The sequence below is a fragment of the Liolophura sinensis genome, chromosome 10 (assembly GCF_032854445.1).
Source record: "Liolophura sinensis isolate JHLJ2023 chromosome 10, CUHK_Ljap_v2, whole genome shotgun sequence".
In the NCBI taxonomy this organism is placed as follows: Eukaryota; Metazoa; Mollusca; class Polyplacophora; order Chitonida; family Chitonidae; genus Liolophura; species Liolophura sinensis.
The window spans coordinates 14,175,720-14,195,941 of record NC_088304.1 but is presented as its reverse complement, the minus strand read 5'-3'; the positions used below and the strand labels follow the sequence as shown (position 1 = coordinate 14,195,941).

General features: G+C 36.8%; 2 protein-coding genes across 7 annotated transcripts in view; both read right to left on the bottom strand.

Moving 5' to 3' along the window:
* The window catches only part of LOC135476080 (smoothelin-like), a 38,644-nt gene extending 19,684 nt beyond the window's left edge, over positions 1-18,960 (bottom strand). For 2 of the 5 annotated variants that reach the window (XM_064755976.1, XM_064755978.1), the window contains exon 1: positions 18,316-18,935. In XM_064755976.1, the coding sequence (XP_064612046.1) occupies positions 18,316-18,468 (153 nt within the window). In that variant the 5' untranslated portion in view covers positions 18,469-18,935. Of the gene's footprint in view, positions 1-11,696; positions 11,900-18,315 lie in introns of those variants that run through there. The other 3 variants (XM_064755975.1, XM_064755974.1, XM_064755979.1) reach the window with 3 other exon arrangements.
* Positions 18,961-19,110: 150 nt separating this feature from the next.
* The window catches only part of LOC135476532 (titin-like), a 79,446-nt gene continuing 78,334 nt past the window's right edge, over positions 19,111-20,222 (bottom strand). For both annotated transcript variants that reach the window (XM_064756579.1, XM_064756578.1), the window contains exon 11: positions 19,111-19,393. In XM_064756579.1, coding sequence (XP_064612649.1) covers positions 19,119-19,393 — 275 coding nt within the window. In that variant the 3' untranslated portion in view covers positions 19,111-19,118. The remainder of the gene's footprint in view (positions 19,394-20,222) is intronic.

The following is a 20,222-nucleotide window of genomic DNA, read 5'->3' as shown; positions in this document are numbered from 1 at the left end:
CAGGTCGCAAGTTATTTATTCACTTATTCATCTGACTGGTGTTTTACAGCATGCTCAAAAACATTTCACTTATACAACGGCGCATTATGGCAAGAGGAAACCGAGCAGAGCCCGGCAGGTAATCCATGACCATCAACAGGTTGCTGACAGACCTTCCCACTTATGGCTGGACAAAAAGCCAGCATGGACTGAAACTCACAGGGTTATGCTATTGATTTCTGTCTATTAACACACAATGTTAACAGGAAACTTCAACCCTATTAAATTTTTACAATTGCATCCAGAATTATTGACAACAGTTAATGTCAAAATAATCCACCATAATTACAGCAGAGACACAAGAAATCTTAATCTCACAAGAAAAAACAGTATTTATTATCATATCACAAACTACAGTGGCTAAAATGTCACAATATGTCACAGCTGAATATTATATTTAAGGGAAATGGTAGTGAATATTATATAAAATGTAAAGGAAATGGTAATGGATATTACATTTAAGGGAAATGGTAATGAATATTATATTATATGTAAAGGAAATGGTAATGGATATTACATTTAAGGGAAATGGTAGTGAATATTATATTAAATGTAAAGGAAATGGTAACGGATATTACATTTAAGGGAAATGGTAATGAATATTATATTATACGTAAAGGAAATGGTAATGGATATTACATTTAAGGGAAATGGTAGTGAATATTATATTATATGTAAAGGAAATGGTAATGGATATTACATTTAAGAGAAATGGTAGTGAATATTATATTATATGTAAAGGAAATGGTAATGGATATTACATTTAAGGGAAATGGTAGTGAATATTATATTATATGTAAAGGAAATGGTAATGGATATTACATTTCAGGGAAATGGTAATGAATATTATATTATACGTAAAGGAAATGGTAATGGATATTACATTTAAGGGAAATGGTAGTGAATATTATATTATATGTAAAGGAAATGGTAATGGATATTACATTTAAGGGAAATGGTAGTGACTGAATACCATACATCTCCAAAGGGGAGAAGAAAACAAACTATGATCACAACAGAGATCCGCTAATGATGACATCAAAGCTTCTTTGGCGACACTTATTTCTTTTTCTCAGACGAAGCTGTTGTATCCTAACATTGGCTACAGTACGTGTAGCTACAAATATTTAACCCATATCAGCTGTTTTTGCAGCACACAAATGAACACTGTCAAAACCAGCACCATCAACACCAACACAGTCAACACCAGCACCATCAAAACCAGCACAGTCAACACCAACACTGTCAACACCAGCACCATCAAAACCACCAGAGTCAACACCAACACAGTTGACATCAACATTGTCAACACCAGCACTATCAACACCAGCACAGTCAACACTAGCACATTCAACACCAGGACCATCAAAACTAGCAGTCAACACCAGCCCCATCAACACCACCAGAGTCAAAAAGAGCACCGTCAACACCAACAGTCAACACCAGCACCATCAAAACCAGAAGTCAACATCAGCAGTCAACGTGAGCACCATCAACACCAATATAGTCAACACCAACACAGTCAACACCAGCACAGACAACACCAAGTCAACACCAGCACCATAAAAACCAGAACAGTCAACACCAACACTGTCACCATCAACACAGTTAACGCCGGCACCAACAGTCAATACTATCAAAACCAGCACAGTCAACACCAACACAGTCAACACCAACACTGTCAACGACAACACTCTCAACACCAGCACAGTCAACACCAGCACAATCAACGCCAGCACTGTCAACACCGGCACTGTCAACACCAGCACAGTCAACACCAACACCAGCACATTCAACTTGTAGCTGTTATTAATCAATCATTAAATAAAGGTTAACCAGCACAGTCAACACCAACACTGTCAACGACAACACTCTCAACACCAGCACAGTCAACACCAGCACAATCAACGCCAGCACAGTCAACACCAACACAGTCAACACCAGCACAGACAACACCAACAGTCAACACCAGCAGAGTCAACACCAACACAGCCAATGCCAGAACCACCAAAACAAGAACATTCAACACCAACACCGTCACCACCAGCACCATCAACACATTCAATACCAGCACTATCAACACAGTCAATGCCAGCACCATCAACACCAACAGTCAACACCATCAAAACCAGCACAGTCCACACCAACAGTCAACACCAGCACGGTCAACACCAGCACTGTCAACGCCAACACTGTCAACATCAGCACAGTCAACACCAGCACAGTCAACGCCAGCACTGTCAAATCCGGCACTGTCAACACCAGCACAGTCAACAACAATACAACAATGCAAGTCTTCTTATATATATTGTCCATGTATAATGTACATCAACTACAGTTGGGTTTATAGATGGAGCCAACCAGCACAAGTTGAAACAAAACCACAGAACTTGTCATTCAGCTGATGACCCAGGACCACAGTTATGTCAGTGAGTGAGTGAGTGAGTGAGTGATTGGGGTTTAACATCAAAGTAATCAATTTTTAAGTCATATGACGACATGGAAATCCTTAGAGTGCATGTAAGGTGCCTTGTTGCAGGACGGATTTCCACCGTTCTTTTATCTAGTGCTGCTTCACTGAGACGACCTATCAGAGGCAAGTAAGCCACACCGCCCAAGCCATTATACTGATGCGGGGCAACCGGTTGTTGCACTATCCCCTTCATGCTGAACGCCAAGCGAGGAAGTTAGTTACAACTTCCTCTTTTAAAGTCTATGTGTGACTCCCCCAGGACTGACCCTGGATCTACCGCTCCGGACTCACTGAATGGGCTGAGGATGCATTAAGTGCACTCAGTTAGAATAGAATTAAATTGCAAAAATTACTTATGTGCGGACGTACCTTGTTAATAGATGAACTACGCAATAGAAATGAGTGTGCATGAACATATTGACAATTGACTGGTGTCAGAAGTGGTAAAATTTTATCTCTGCATATTAATAAGACACTGGTATGGAGAGGGAAGGCTTTCAAGTATAGGTTTTGTCATTAAAAACTCATGACTGAAAGCTTCAATCTCTTTTACCTATAACCAGTCTTGCTCATTAGCTTATTTCTTTGTATAAAAATCGATGGGCATATAGTTGTTTTGAGAAAAAAAAATATTTACTATTTACTGAAAAATCCTTATTTGATTGACAGATAGTAAATATCCATATCTGTGGCCAAGTGACAGAAAATGTAAATATTGATATTTTACAAAATCAATATCTATATTTGTAAAAAATCAATATCTATATTTGTAAAACAGACTGCATGCTCCATCTCTGTTCATGAACGGATTCATAAAGATTACTAAAAGCAAATTCGGATGTTTGTTGTTACCACTTATATGAATTGTGATATGGACACCCTGATTACATATATACCTCTTTATTAAAACTTACTTTTAAACTAATACTTTATGAGTGATAAGACACAAGCATCTATAGCATACAGAAAATGTACTTCTGTCAGACACCCAATGATGCATCTCTCTACAGAAAACAATCCTCTTAAAACTCGCGGGGGGGAGGGGGGGGGGGAATAGTTCAGCAATTTATAAGCTTTACTTCTTTTTTTCTTTGGGGTAGGGGTTGGGGGTGGATGCATTTCTGTCACTTATTCAGCGTTACTTTTTAGGACAGTCCCCAAAAAGTACAGTCCCCGGGGCAACACATTCTTTACGAAGTCTGTGTCACTGCTGTTAATCTGGCACCTGTTATGTCTCAAGCGATGCTATAATCAAAGTCAAGATCTCTATTATAATGCTTTATCTATCTTTTTACCAGCCCTGTCTCACAGACTGGTCAACAACTGGCTAAAAGGGTTTAGGGGGCTTGGTGCTCTGTAAGTAACTATAAAATGCCAACATGAATTGCAGTTTAAGGCCACATTGAAACTCAAACTTGGATGATGACAGAAATGAGACATGTATGCCAGGCTGCGCTAAATTTACCCACAAATATTAATATAGCCTTCTAACTGGAGCTGAGATATGGGATGCAGTCAAGGGAAATTAACATCTTTTTCTGTGATGATCATGATGACAATTCATGATTTCTTTTCTTCAATATCAGGTCATAATTCTCATGCATTCCAAAAACTGATATCGCAAGCCAGAGATTACAAAGGTACCAGTACTCTTCAATTATCTACAGTTCACTGGATGAAGCAGAAAAATAGTTTAGAGCTGGGCACTTTGGCCTACATTTTTTTTATACCATAAACGACCTGGAGGATTTTTTATGTGAGATATACACAGATTTTTTATACACACAGATATACCACACCAAACTGGTGTCAGAAGTGGAATATTTAGAGGGATTGTACACAAAATTATACTAGTTTGTGTTGAGCCACAAAATTATGCATTTAAGAGAACAAAGATCTTTCTATTCAAAAAAAAAAAAAACAATAAAAATAGATGATCTCCTTCTATATGGAACAGATCAGGGAACACGTTGATTCTGAATACGCACCGACACCAGATCTACATGTACGGGTTGGCCTCATGCAAGCACATAACCACAATGGAACTCTGAAGATCTGGTTGTTCTCAGTAGAACCTCGGTGCGTTATCACCGGGAAATCAGTTCTGTCTGCCATAAACATCTGTAAACAACCTGAGATAACAATAAGGCATCATCTCGGATAAGACAACGTGGGAGAAAGAAAATACTGGCCTCAGGTAAATGTAGCCACAAGCACGGCGTCTCTCAGGTACAAGAGAAACCCACCTCACAAGACCGCAAGGCACAGCAACCCCAGTGCTCACCGTAATGCGTACTCGTAAGCGTACGGATGTTATATGATTCGAACCCACATCAAAGCAAACTATCGCATCAGAGGATACAAGCAAATGTAACCCAATCACTTTCCTGTTTGGAACAGGTGTAATTTGTCAAAACGCAGACGAACTGTTCAATGGATGAAGGTTCTCATTTATTCTCATGACAAAGGCATATGAAAGACTCCTTCACTAGACAATTTACCTGATTAAATGATGATTGCTGTGAAAGTCAAGAAGAAGCCTCAACTTGATTAGTTTGTTTTGAATATTAAACTAGTGGTTAGCTGGAAAGTGCAGCACCATGACTTGATTGCGAGTTCAAGTCCAGCTCATTCTGGCTTCCTCTCCAGTAGTACTTGGGAAGGTCTGTCAGCAACCTGCTGTTTGTTGATACTGGGTTTACTTCAGGTTCTGCCCAGTTCTCCCCCCACCCCCAACTATGGTGTTGGCCACCATTGTACAAAGTAAACTGTTCTTGACTAAGGCATAAAACACCAATTAAAGCTTGTAAATAAATGCCTTTTTACAAGCTCAGACTCCTAAACCATTATGTTAATGAGACTAACCTCAGTATATGTTAACCTCTTAAAGAAAATGGAGTAACACTTTGCACTGGGGGTCACTTGTAAGAGTATGCCTTGTATAGTTTAGGAAGCCAGCTTTTATGGCTTACCCCAATTTTCAACCTTTTCACACATGGAAGAACAACTTTCAATGCAATTTATTCACATCTTTAGACAAATTAAAGTACAATGGTTGGATTGCCCAGTGTCACAAAAATTACAACTTCATCAGTCAACACAGAATAATGCCTTCAGGATAAGCTTGAATAAACATCTTGCAAAGATGCGACAAGTCTGAAGAGTTACAGTACATTGTATATCTTATTTCTTATTTCATTCATAAATGAATATGTGACACTTACAAACAACACCTTTATACAGGACATTTCACGATTTTCCAACTTATGATCACAGTATAAATAGATCACTGAGAAGCAGACATCCCCAATAACCATTAAATTAACCAAAGTTTTCTTTTTATATCTTTTTCTGTTGTATCTCCAATTTTTAAGAGCTCAGAAAATGATATGCTTTAATTCAAAATCTCTACAACAATTTTAGAATGTTTCATGACTATTAAAAATCTTCAATCCCTTGCACATTATAAAGCCCAATCCTAGGACCCTGCAATCTTCGATCCCTTGCACATTATAAAGCCCAATCCTAGGACCCTACAGATGTGATCCCATGTGGCAAACAAGTAAACAATTTCTTTTACTTACATCTACAACATAAACATCTTTGGTTTCTCAAAGGGCAGTTTCTATCGCAGGAATAGATTCTACATTTTTGGTAAGCCAATCATTAAGTGTTAGTTTATAGCCTGTAGTATTCTAAAGAAAGAAACAACGAACTAAATTTAGACCACTAGATCGTTTTTTCTAGTAGTCGCTGTTGTTTTATCAACCACAGGTGTTCAGGGCTAACCAATGTGAGCATATGAGCTCTCATCCAATGCATTGTTCTATTGGCTGTAGGTTAGTTGCATGTACAGCTTTATTTGATATTAAGACCATAGTGCTTTGCCTGTTGAAAAAAAATTTCTGTGTATCAAACGGTAAAAATTTCATGTCTCTAGTTTGAAAATACAGCATCAATTCATTCACAGCTACAGGAATGTTTAAGTCAAAACAATCCGTAATGTAATTATTGCCACAATTTCCAAAACCAGAAGGCACTTAATTCCTTGGATCCTCTCGTGCAGCAAATGTGAAGTCATTCAGATGAAAAGTTGTGGAGAAAATCGAATGTTCTAATTGTACAACCTTAAATTAAATTAAGGTCAAGCTTAAATTAATGTACCATACCTAAAATTCTGCTTGGAGAAGTAGATATAGCTTTTGTATACCTTTCAAGGATACAGAATCGATGCTGATTGGCTAAACGTGGAGATATAGCATTTCCTAGGTTAAACCCTGCAGACTTGGTCATGCTTGAATAAATCTGCCATACCCAAAATTCAGCTTAGTCTATAGGCATAGCCTGGATTAGCCCATCTCTCACTAGCCAATCAGAATCAATTCTGTATTCCTTAAATTTATTAACTTAATTAACTGATGTTTTACGGCGTACTCAAGAATATTTCACTTACAGTACAACAAAAAAAGTGACCACTATGAACACGCGTGTCGTATACGACAACATCCTGCAAGATGGTGGAAGGAAATCATTTAGGCAGCAAATTGCTTACACTACATCCAAAAACTTTGGCAATACATGTACAGTATATCCTGCAAAATACCAGCAGTCAAGTTTTTTGGAAGCATATGAGGTGAAGTTGGATTAAAGATGTTTCTCAGTGCAATAATATGCAATAATATAATATAATAAAATATAATATAACAGGTTTAGTAATATCAGTAATTTTGTCTTAAGGTCATATTCACCTAGAATAATAAAAAATTATCCAGTCCATACAAAAGTCATCCTGAAGTGCCAAATGAAATGCCATGTCTTCTCAGGTTAATGTTTAAAACACATTACTTACAGCTGACAAGTTAATTTGGTAGGTGTGAATCTAAACAGACTGAACACAGACCACATGTCTGCATGGTGGTAGAGTGCAGAAAGAAGTCTTCTATCTGAGGCCTGCATTAAAATATGTTTGTTCACATAATGCAATCGATCCTGTAAAGTTTTTATTTGGGTTCTGATAGAAGTTTTTTTTTTTTCCCCCATTTTTTTCGATGTTAATTTCTTTAAAATTAGTCAGAATAAAAACAGGATTACCTACTCACTAACACTTTTTTTCTCCTAAAAAGTCAGTCATTACCAACAAAGAATTTTTTAAGGATGGCCTTGTGGTAAGTTACATAAATCCCCTTGTCTACAATGGTCTTAACCCTGTAGTTTTGGTAAAAGTAGAAAAGGGCAGGAAGGAATTGGATCAAGTTCACACACATCAAGTGAGCTGACAAATAATAGGCTGTTCCAGGCATATAGTTTGTAATGAGAAGGCGGCTGTCAATATTTAAGACTCCTTGAGTTTGATATTAAACAACAGCAAAATAAATCAATCAATCAAATCCAATTTTCTTTATAATACATTCCTTTACGAAAGCAGTCTTTTCTGATCTTCCACATACTGGTTCTTCATTTTGATCTTGATCATTTCCACTGACTTCAAGAAAAGTCTTTGTTGTCTTAGACCAAATAAGTATCAAAGATAACAAAGGTTTTGTTTTCATTTTCGTTTTGAATGAATTGTTTTGCCATACTCAGTAATAAAAATTCTGTTTCTTTTACCTATACAAATGTTGAGGATAAAACGACATGATATCTGAAAGAATTTTTCTTTTGACGAAGTATCTTTTTATTAAAGGATCTGCTCCTGCATAGATCATCACAAGAATACTCAAGACCAGTTTTAATATTGGTGAAGTAGATCCATACATGACATTTACCTGGTGTTGTAAAATCCCCATTTTCAAAATGGTCTTGCCCAATGACATATGCATAACACCTGTACTTTACATTCATAACTGTACCAGCATTAGAAAGGTCATGAACCAATTCATTCTCCTTCAGATGGTGGACGTGCCTACATCATGTCCCAAATGAGTGGCAGTTCAAAGAAGCATTAAGTATTTTCATGTCCCCTGTAGATAGTTTTTATACATGTCTACAGCACATGTACATGTCAACCTGCACATGTACAAACTGTAGTAAAACTGTTACATACCAGTTGCTGAGTGCTACCAGCTGGCCTACTGCCAGACAAGGTTTGTCTGACCCCAGCCCTAATTTACTGCTGCTCCCCATACCATCAACAATGCACCCCAAACCACATGGGCTCTCAGGTATTTCCATGTTTCTCTAAAGATAGTGTGCATATTTGCACAAATAAGGCAGGAATCAATGGAAAATCTGGTTGGAATACTCATCAATTTTGAAAACCTTTGTGCACAAAAGCAAAAAAGATATGCATGAATCTTGAATTTGTGCAGAAAAGCAAAAAAGAAACATACAACTCTCTTTTGTGCCAATCAGCAGTCCTTACAGCTAATGGACTCAGCACATTTGATTCTTGGCAAAGCTTGTTCTTTGAGCCATGGCATGTAAACTTGAAATGTCTACCTCATCTTTTCATTGTCTGTGGTAATAAAACTGTTTTTGTGACCACTCAATCTGAATCACTGGTAGCACGCAGAGACAGATGCAAAAATTGGCATTTTAAAGAGTTCTCTATAGCCCAAGGACAGTTGAACCAGCACATACACAGAGGAGCTCCATAAAGGTCTATACATTGACATGATATGGTAAATGTTCAATTCTGACAGTAAAAAAATCTAGAAAGATGGTTATACAGTACCTTCACAAGACCTTGCCTGCAGGAGACATGGATGCAAAACTTCAGCTGAGTACTTGACATATATACCTTTCGTTTAACATTTTTCTAACCATTAATTCTAACCCACGAAACGGACTGAAAGTTCCAAAATGCAAAACTTCAGCTGAACACATGACATATATTCCTTCTGATACCACATTTAACATTTTTCTTAACAATCATTCTAATAAACAGAACACAGTATCAGTTATGAATTTTGTAACTTACACGTACTGTAATTAACAGAGGACATTAACTGAGGAACATCCTCCTGATATTATTGTGCTCCTGACGCATGCAAGCCTGCAAAACTTGAGCTCAGTACATGCAGTAGTTATTGGGATAACATTTACCTTCACACGGCTTCATCTACTGTTGGCCCATGATAGCAACGCTCTCAGGATCACTTAAGATTCAGATCAACTTTTTTCAATTAATATCAGAGAGATTAGACAATTCTGACGAAAAAAAGGGCATCAGCTGCTTGGTTAATTAAACATCTATATCCCCTTTAAGGTCATACTGATCGAGAGTCGAAGTAAACAGGCAAAGGTGTTCGTCAAAGTCAACTTGACTGGTCTATAGCCCTCATACATCTATGTATACCCCCTATTGTGTTACACGGTGGTGTACTACAAGCTGTCTAATATAAACAGCGTACATGGATATTATTAAACAGGCTAACAAGAAAATGTAGGTGACAAAGATGTTTACTATATATACAATGTATGTTTACAAATATCTTTTGTGGATCAGTCAGTACAATGTAGACCGATGCAAACAATGAAAAATTATTCACCTATACTTATTTGATTAACAGATGATATTATACATTATTAATTTATTACATGTTACATTACCGTACTATTATTCATTACATATTACATTACCGTATTATTATTTATTACATATTACATTACCATATTATTTTTCATATAGTTTTTCTCTTACTGGATTTGGGGGGCAGGAGGGATGCATGTATAATTAATACCTGGGCCAGTTGCTCAAAAGCGTATTAAAGTTAAGCCAGGCTTAAATCTTAATACCAGTCTCACCCTAATACAAAGTGAATGGCACTTTTGTCTGGACTAACATTTAGTCTGGGCTATGGTCAATACCGGGCTTAAGTCATAATACACTTCTGAACAACTGGGTCCTGCGTTTATATGTTGTTGCATGCATTTTAAACTTTTCAAGACACAAATCAACAGATCTATTTCACTTCAGCATCTCCGATTTAGATTTTATTCATGCTAGTTTGAAAAATATTGATGAATGCCCATCAGGCAAAACCAAATGTGACCTCTTTGTGCATCCTGCAAATTGCTGCATATGTACATGTACTAACTTGAATTATAACGTTAGAGCAACAACTGAATTAAACCTTGACAAGAAAGCATAAGGTAAAGAATCTGTTAATAAAGTTGAGCATGTAATATCAGTAAACATAATAAACCATACCCATGCAAGAGGCACAATAAACACCTGGTCTTCCTGGACCACCATCAGCATAATCATCAAATAACTTGAGCCAAATTAAATTAAATACTGACATCAATTGTAAACACCAACTAAATTAAAGGTGAAGCCAATTTCAAACGCCAATTAAATTGGTGAAGCAAATTTCAAACGCCAATTAAATTAAAGGTGAAGCCAATTTCAAATGTCAATTAAATTCCAGGTAAAGCCAATTTCAAATGCCAATTAAATTAAGGGTGAGGGCAATTTCAAACGCCAGTTAAATTAAAGGTGAAGCCAATCCCAAATGCCAATTAAATTAAAGGTGAAAATTTCAAATGCCAAATATTCAGAATTTACAACAGACACTCGCACAGGTAATCAATACCTGAATTTCCTGAATAATCTAAACCCAATCCAAATATTCCTATTCAATGTATCTCAACAAAATTCATTCATTTCCAAGTTTTTTTACAAGACAATTCATAACAGAGTAAATTTTCTCCTTCATAAGCACTGTGGCACACAATTAAGCCCATCAGACCAATTATAGTGTATGTGGTACATATATATACTGAAGAAAAACAAATAACCTGGTCAAAAATAAACAAATGCATTGCCATGACAACTGGCAATCACTCATGAGCAAATGCCAGTGCTTGTTGTTTGACAACCACAAATGTATACTGTAAACTAATTTGGGCAATTTTGTTGTCTTCTGAGTAAGCAATAGCGAAAACACCTACACACATTGTTTTTATTTGACCTTGAAAGGATTGCTATCAAGGTCAAGTTGGGACATGGATTCTCCTATTACAAAAATATACGGAAGTGAGGTACAGAGGAATAACAGGCCCTTTTCTCTGTTAGATTACAGAAGTTGCAGCAGTCATGTAGTTCTAGCTAAAGCCTGCTACTGTCATGATATAAGGACTCCCAAGACCTTCAAGAAACTGCCCTATAAACAGTAGTTTAATAAAAGAGTTGAGTTGAACACTGCAATGTCTCCTTAAATTTCACCACTTGAGCTCTTACCTTTCACCTGTTGATTAAGCTCTTCCTCTCCGCCAAAACTTCTGCTTAAAACCGTCCAAGTTTTTCCAAAAAAAAAATGCAAATGATTCCTAAGCGAAAGAAGAATGGTACAAGGCGCAAAATGAAATTTCAAAAATATCCAAATGCTTTGGTCCAAAAACCAAATTCCTTCCTTGGCCTCAGCTAGGTAAATGTGAACATGAAAAATTTTCTCCAGCAGCTAGCCTGGAAGCGATAAAGCTTCAGCTATAGAAACAGCGAACACACCTTACCGTGGGAAAATCCAAGAAGTAGCAGGAGGGGGATGGAGGGAGGAAGGAAGAAGCATCTCCCCACCCCTGTTTCCCCATACCCCTTTCCCAATCCACACACACACACACACACACATACCAGCCTGGGTGTCAGGTTAAAGCAAAGGCAATGATAAATATAGACTGATCATAGCTTCCCCCTCACCTATCAGGGCCTGTACCACTATACAACCATAGATCAGCTGAAGCATCCTGCCAGCATCTTGCCAGCGTCTTGAGTCTCACTTCTCCCTCTGCTACATTCTACAAGCAGCTGGGCCCACTTCACAAATACCCAGGCTCTACAAACCTACCCAGGTGCGAGCAGGCACCCAGACTGGCCTATCTTTTATGATGTGCGCTCTACACATGAAGATTAATGGAAATGTCATATTTTGGTCTCCAGTTTCAATCTGATTTATATACCACAGACAGATGCAGTCATTGCATAGGTCTTGAAATATTTATAAGTGGGAGTGTTAATAAATACCTATGGTGATGAAATGAAGTCCTAACTGGATTTTACAGTAAAGAACTGATATATATTTTTGTTCAATATGCAGGTTACAATTTTTAAGATTTCTGCTGTATTTGGGCATCACTGTTCCCCCGATTTTTTGAAAATATTTTTTTCTTATATCTTAAAATTTGTTGTGGCTCCCTTCAGTATTGCCCGAACTCATCTACATATATTTAAGTCTTTGTGCTCATGTTGAATATAAAGCAGCAAACAGAGTTTGAAACAACGGGTAAATTTATTGTACACACAAATCTTATGCGCACATTCTTTAATAAGGCAATAAATTTTATAAAACTGTGCATGCAATATTAGTTTTTCTGTTAATAGTAATATACATTTAATAACCTTTCCATTTTTTTTTTTACTACCTTGCTTTCTTAACTTCCACTTCTAAGTATGACTGATGTGTGCTACAAAACAACTTTATACTGTTCAGTTTCTATAGTGTGATGAACCATATTCAACTTCATTGCAATCCTGAAATCAAGTAATGAACACAGTTTTACCTTGAAACACACAAAAGTATTTGAGCCAGGGAGAGTGGAGATATATGTAATTTGATTGATGATATGGTGGATCGAGGAATCATTTAATTCCACAACCATTCCACAGGCTTACCACTGGCAAACTACTAGCTGACTGGGGGCATTCCACTGGGAAGCCCCTCTTTAAAAGCCTACATGTGTATGCAGTAAGGTGTATATATGTGTGTATTACCATCTCTTCTGTCTCTGGCGATTCACGTGAACAGAGAGCAGGGTTTGTTCTGCTGATCACGCAGCATGTGGGAGGAAAACACGTTGGTGAAAACCACAAAATCTAGCACAGTTATTATGCAGCCCATATAACTTGCCTGCGGTAGACCACAAGCATATAAAAGCTGTTTGAAAGTATCCTAACAAAAAAATCCTCAAATACATGAATGTAAAGCCAATTGCCTAACCATAGGAGTGCGCACGTTCAAATGGTCAACACTTTGACAATAATCTCATAAAAAAATATAATGCCACAGAAATTTTCCTTTGACTGATTTGTTCTTTTCTCATAAGAATAAATATGCCTCTTGTTAAAATGAAATATAAGGCAAAAATTAATACAGTAAACTTTAAATTCGAAAAGCTGAAAATCACCACTCAATGTTACTTTAATTTCTAATTATCCTGCAATTTCTTTAATAAACAAGTGTCCAAAATGGAATAATTCATTTCAACTATTATTAAGTAACTGAGGTAAATATCAACTTTAGAATTATACCAATTGGAATATGACAACTTTACCTTTCTACTCGGTTCTCAACATTCCTTTCTTTCGTATTTTATTATCAATATTCCTGGGACACTCTCTCAAGCTGGTGTTGTCACAGTATCGCAACAAAAATACATATGGATGGGGCCGTTTTGTCCTTGAACTGGTATTGCATTTTAAATAAATACCATTTTTTGCACATGTTATACAATTTTTTCGTTGCTTTTGAACAATCTACCTTTAATATGAAAAATCTGCAATTTCCACAAGAATCCTATTATACATACATAAACCTCAAATCTTAAATGAACGATTCTGTGTACATGTACATAATTTCTTTTCACAAAACACAAAAAAAAATGTCATTTAAAAATCTGGAAACCATCGACAGCACAGCACCCTAATTATACGTACCACCAACTAGTCACAGAAGCTGCAGAAGTTCTTTCAGCATTCAGGATAGAGCTAATACACTGTATGTCATAATAAGGACAAAAATAGCCTTATCGTCATGGAAACTGCAACAGGATCGTTTCCTTAAACTCTCAGACAACTGAGATCAGATATTCCTGCACACAGGATCTAGAGTCAGTATGACCCAATAGCAGCAAATCTTCCTTTTTTTTATATATACCGGATATTCTATGTACATGTATGTAATTAATTCAGATTTCCAGATATACAGTATCCACTACTGATTTATGCATTTATGTATAACAATTTTTTCAAACATTTTTCGATATCAGCAGGCTTTATTCTCTATTGAGCTTTCATAATTTAGTTTAACTATTTAACTATTGTACTCTAAAAAATGACTTCATTACCTACGTGTAGTAACAAGTAGCATTCGGGCAAATGGCCCATTTAGGGTTTAAATGTAAATCTGATTTCTGTATTAACACCTGTACTTGTTTTCATCATTTCTTCAACCATCTAATTAACTCAAATTTGTACAAGTATGTATGATTTTATTTCTTAAGCTGTTTTTAGCCCTAAACACTGCTGCGCATATATATATATTATATAATATTATATATATATATATATATATATATATATATATATATATATATATATGTATATGTATATATAGATATAGATAGATAGATAGATAGATAGATAGATACATATTTGAAGAAATAGAGAAAGATTCCGTGGTGAGGAGACGTTATGTTGAAAAAAAAAAATAAAAAACTGCCTTCTTTCCACTTGCAGTTTCAAACTTCATGTTATTTTCAAGGAATTTTAAGACTGAAAATTACATGAGGTTTGAAACTGCAGTTGGAATATAACAGAATGTAGAAAGTTAAAAAGGCGTTTTATTATTATAGATACAGATACATGTATATGTACATGAAGGTCTTAAAATGGGTACCTCTCAGAACACCTATTTACAAGTTCTAAGTGGAATAACTCCACTGCTATACTGTATTTTACCCTCTGCATGTGCATGCCCTGTATATATATACAGATAAACAAGCTTCTAAAAGCCTTCCTTCAGCTTATACACAACGATAGTGCAAGTCACTTCTCCCCATCTCAACCCTCCTTAAAAGGCAACTCTGCCAGGGGAATGGTCCAGGGATATATTAACCCCCACCCCCTCCCACATGCCCCATACCTCTACTGAACATCCCACGTGCTCTAGGTCTGCCCTCATTCATAGCACATCATCTCCCACATACACATCTGAGTAGGCCAGTATGTGCAGTAAATAGCATAGTGAAGTCAAACTACTTGTATGAGCTATAAGCTAGATGCTACTACTTATCTGCCCAAAGTTTGGTATGTAGAAATTCACTTATAGAAGCCTGTTAAAACCTTAAAATACTACTATGGATGCCAAAACTTCAGTTTTTCCACTAATAAACTTCTCAAAAAAACTTTTCAGGGATTTTATATTACGGTGGATGAATCAGAAAGAAACAAGCGAAATATGCTGAAAAGCTGAAAAATGATACAATTTAGGTGAAATACAGTCAATGCTTGAAAACTTTGCTCCCTTATAAAAAAAAAAAGAGTTGGCCTTCGTTTACAAATTTTCTTACTCATTCTTTGACAATTTTGGCACCTGCATGCATAGAGATCTTCCGGCAAATCTTGAAGTACACAGCTAGAGTATCTGAGTGAGGTATATATACACTGTTCATGTATCACCAATGAACACGTCACGGAAAGCTTGACATCAAACACCCATTCATGGAAGTATTCAGTTAAAAATCTCAGACCTCCATAGTGCTGGCCACCACTTTATGTGAAATATTCTTGAGTACGGCGTAAAACACGGTGTTTATTCAAATCATTTAATCATAAACATGTAAGGTGGGCTATATGGAGCATAATGCCTGTGTCAAGGCTTACTCTATACCCAAAAATATTTAAACACCTTTATGTGTACTTTTACGATTAGAAAGCTATGTTATGCCGAGGATGAATTGATCCACTGATGAATTAAAGACTTACATGTCAGATTATACCGGCATTATGGTCTTTTCATAATTTAAAGTATTTACTTTTGCTAAACATGCTAAAGGCTGTTTTACAAAGGTAAAACAACAATCAATCTTTTTCTAGGTCATATTCTTGTTTTTTATTCCTTTTTATAATATTTTTCCTTGGATAGAAAAGAACATCTCAGATAAGCACTGGCTACACAATAACATTTGGATTACCCAATGCAAAAATTTTCTGATATAATAGACTGAAGCGGGATAACTACTGCATATTCACTGCACCTTCACATAACAGCCAAAACGGATTTAAAAAGGAGGGCCACAAAAAAAAATGGAGTGAGCATCAACAGAATATATTCAAACATCAAAAGCTATCTTCAGAATACGGAAAACTGACGTCAGAGTATCGAAACACTAACTAAATGGTTTACACGTATAAAGCCCACAATGGAACCTAAGCATTTAAATGAATCTAGCTCTTTTCAAAAAAATAAAATAATAAAAAAAAAACATAATAATACAATTTTATTTATTTATTTATTTGATTGGTGTTTACGCCATACTCAAGAATATTTCACTTACATGACGGCAGACAGCGTTATGGTGGGTGGAAACCAGGCAGAGCCCGGGGGAAACCCACGACCATCCGCAGGTTGCTGACAGACCTTCCCAGGTACGGCCGGAGAGGAAGCCTGCATGAGCTGGACTTGAACTCACAGTGACCACATTGGTGAGAGACTCCTGGGTCATTAAGCTGTGCTAAATACATTTTTTATGCACAGCTTTCAGCAGTCCATGTGCTAAGCCTTACTTTCATTTCTTAGCTTTCTTTCACTTTAATTCCTCGGTTCACCACAAAATGAATGACCAGTCAATGATTAACGCCCAGCATAATTACAATTACTGATACTTCGATTGGGCGGAATGAGGAATCAAAATAATTCTAATCATTTTATGATTTTGTTATTTTGATGATTACATCATATCCTTATTTACAGCCTCACCTATTAACTGATAAACAAAATCTTACACGTCCCCAATAATTTTACATTAGTTAAAGTTAATCAATATAGGAAAAGGAGCACAATATGAGAGCATGAGAGAAACCCACAACCATCCGCAGGTTCCCAAACAACTGATTTGTTTTTTTTTTAATGTTTGGGGCGGGTGGGCATTTTTGAGGTATATTTTGCATCCCCAACTAAACCCTGCATTTTGTACATATTTTCAGTCAACGATCAGAAATTTTCGGAAATTACATCATGGATGAACTCGGTGGGACCGACTTAGGGCCCACATTTGGGCTCTTTCCTCAAAGCGTTTGACAGTTATCATGTGCTGGTACACTGTACCGTTGACCAGACAACAGCAGGCTACTTAATTCCTGGGCTGATTTGGCAGGTGGAGGGCAGGGGGCTTTAGGCAAACTGTCGGAGAAGGCCATTTTTATCCATCCACCTACACCACCCACCTAAAAAGCTAAGAAGCTTACTCGACTTTTATAGGTTAGAAAAGATACTAAACTCCATATAAGAAATAAAAACCGAATGTTTCAAGTATCCTTTCAAATTGGTATTTCTGACAAGCTTATCTTAACAGAGCTTACCTTTCCAGTGCACAATGATTAAAATTATTCCAAACAACTCTGTTTCACATTGCAATGGATGTGAAGTTTTTTTCCCACAAGGAGCATGCATTTATTCCACCATAAGTTATTTCCCATGATAAGAAGTCATTGAGAGTTACTCCCCTTGATCCATTATGTTTTGTCAACAATGGCCGAGGACATGCCACATGTATATAGCAACATATGTGTGTTAGTAGTTTGATATGATTATATGCTTAACATTTTCATCATCACCCTCTAAAAAAAACACCTAATCAATATGATCAGAGATCAATCATGAATAGAAACAAGCTTCCTTTGACACTTCCAGTGTACATTGTTGGCCTACACAAAAACATGTTTTATGCTACAGTGTATGTAAACCTGTATAATGTTAGCTGCACCAGAATTTCTTATTTCAGAATGAATTTTGCATACTCTTGAAGGACACAAAAACATCCGTTTAACTTTGGTCAAGAATGAATAAAATCAGAACATAACATACCTTGGGGCTTGGTGTAACTCCTGTTGAATTTCTGTCTGACTTAAAACTTCCGTTTTCCCTCTTCTTAACCACAAAGCTGCTTTTCGTCTCTGTCTGCACCTCTGGACTTGCACTATGGCTGAATGTTGGAGAAACAGACGACACGTCATTCATGATGCTCCCAAAGAAGTTCGACAAGCGATTAACAGCGTTTGCCTTTGTGTCCGCCTGTCCAGTCGTCGTTGCGGAATATCCGCCATTTTGATCAGGGCTGATAGCTGGAAGATTATTGCTCTGCAGTGGGGAAAAGTTTCTTATCAAGACGTCTCTCTGGGGTGGGGAACAGCTAACAGGGGTAACCTGTGGGGGTGGGGGGTACAACTCCTAACTTCACCGGTAGAATAAATATCAGTATCTTTGGCATCAGTTTGGCTAAAATTTGGTGACGAGAGAGGGGATTTCAATTTAGAATCGTCCTGTTTTTCTTCACTGTTTTCCTGATCAACTGGCTTTGATACAGCTTTTATGTTCAGCTGAAGTGACGCTTTTGTTGGTTTTACTTTCAGCTGAAATTAACAAAAACATCAAACTTAAGACAAAACCAAAAATACATGTTTCAAATGTTGAATGAGCAATGCTACAAACAAAACCTAATTAATGTTCAACCATCACAAATTAACCAGCTTCTTCACTAGAAGAAAAATCGAAAAACATATTGAAGAACACATTTACAAATAACTTTCCAACCCGCTGAACTTTATGTAAATTTATATGTTTTCTCCAGCTTTAAAGAAAGTTACGATTTCTTACATTTAACGCTAAGTTCACAGTTTGTGCTGGCACTGCCTAAGGCATTCTTTCCAATGCATTCGTACTCCCCCTCCATCTGACTCCGTCACTGGCTTCAGCTCCAAACGAGCAATATTGTCCATGTATGAAGGTTTGCAGGTGGCAGTCTCCTTGAGTTCTCTCCCTTCATGATACCAGCTGACACTGGGTTCGGGGTCACCAGATATCCTACACATCAGTTTGAAAGGTTTTCCACAGGTGGCAGTGCAGTTAAAAAGCGGGTTCAAAATATCTGGTGGACAACCTTCAACTGGAAATCAAAACATCAAAAAAGTCAAAAGAAAGAAGCCGATACAGACCAGGGACCAGTTTCACAAAACTTCTTAACTTGCACGAAGTGTTTGGTTTAAGTTTTGTCGAAAGTCACTTCATGTGGGACTTGTTCAAAAAACTACAGACTAACGCAATTTACCGATCTTAGAAGTTTTGTGAAATAGGCCTTGTAATCTAACATAATGCAAAAATGTCTGATACAAAGCCTCCCCCCTGTCCCCCCCCCCCCCCAACATGTACTTTTAATTGATAGACACACAAGACTAACGTTCAAGTACATGTTAAATGTTAAATGTCTGGACACTTTGGACACTAGGTCAGGTTTCCACCATCTTTAAAACTGACCGCTACTGTACTTTGACCCTTACTAGCGAAATATTCTTGTGTGAACAAAATACACGTAAATATAATACTAGCAGGCATCTGCACTCAGTGAAGAACACTGTATACTGATTATATGAAGGTACATGTATTGTTAGCATATTAGTACAGTAATATAAGGCCGTAAGAAGTTTTATTATTGTTCCACGGGCAGAACAAAATGCTTTTTCCATGTCCGAGGAGGGTATGAAAACAAGAATAAAACTTGACAATCATTTAATTGTCGGAAAAATATACACTATCTCGGCCTATTTACATGCTAGACGGCAAGTCTTAACAAGCTGAAAAATCATTAAAACATGAAGACTGGACAAAACAAAAAAGCTGGACTTTCAGTTTAATTTTTATTCCATTTTTGTCTGTTTTAGTGTTTGGCTCGCTTGCAAAAATCTAAAATAAAACTGATGACGTCTTATCTCAATGTC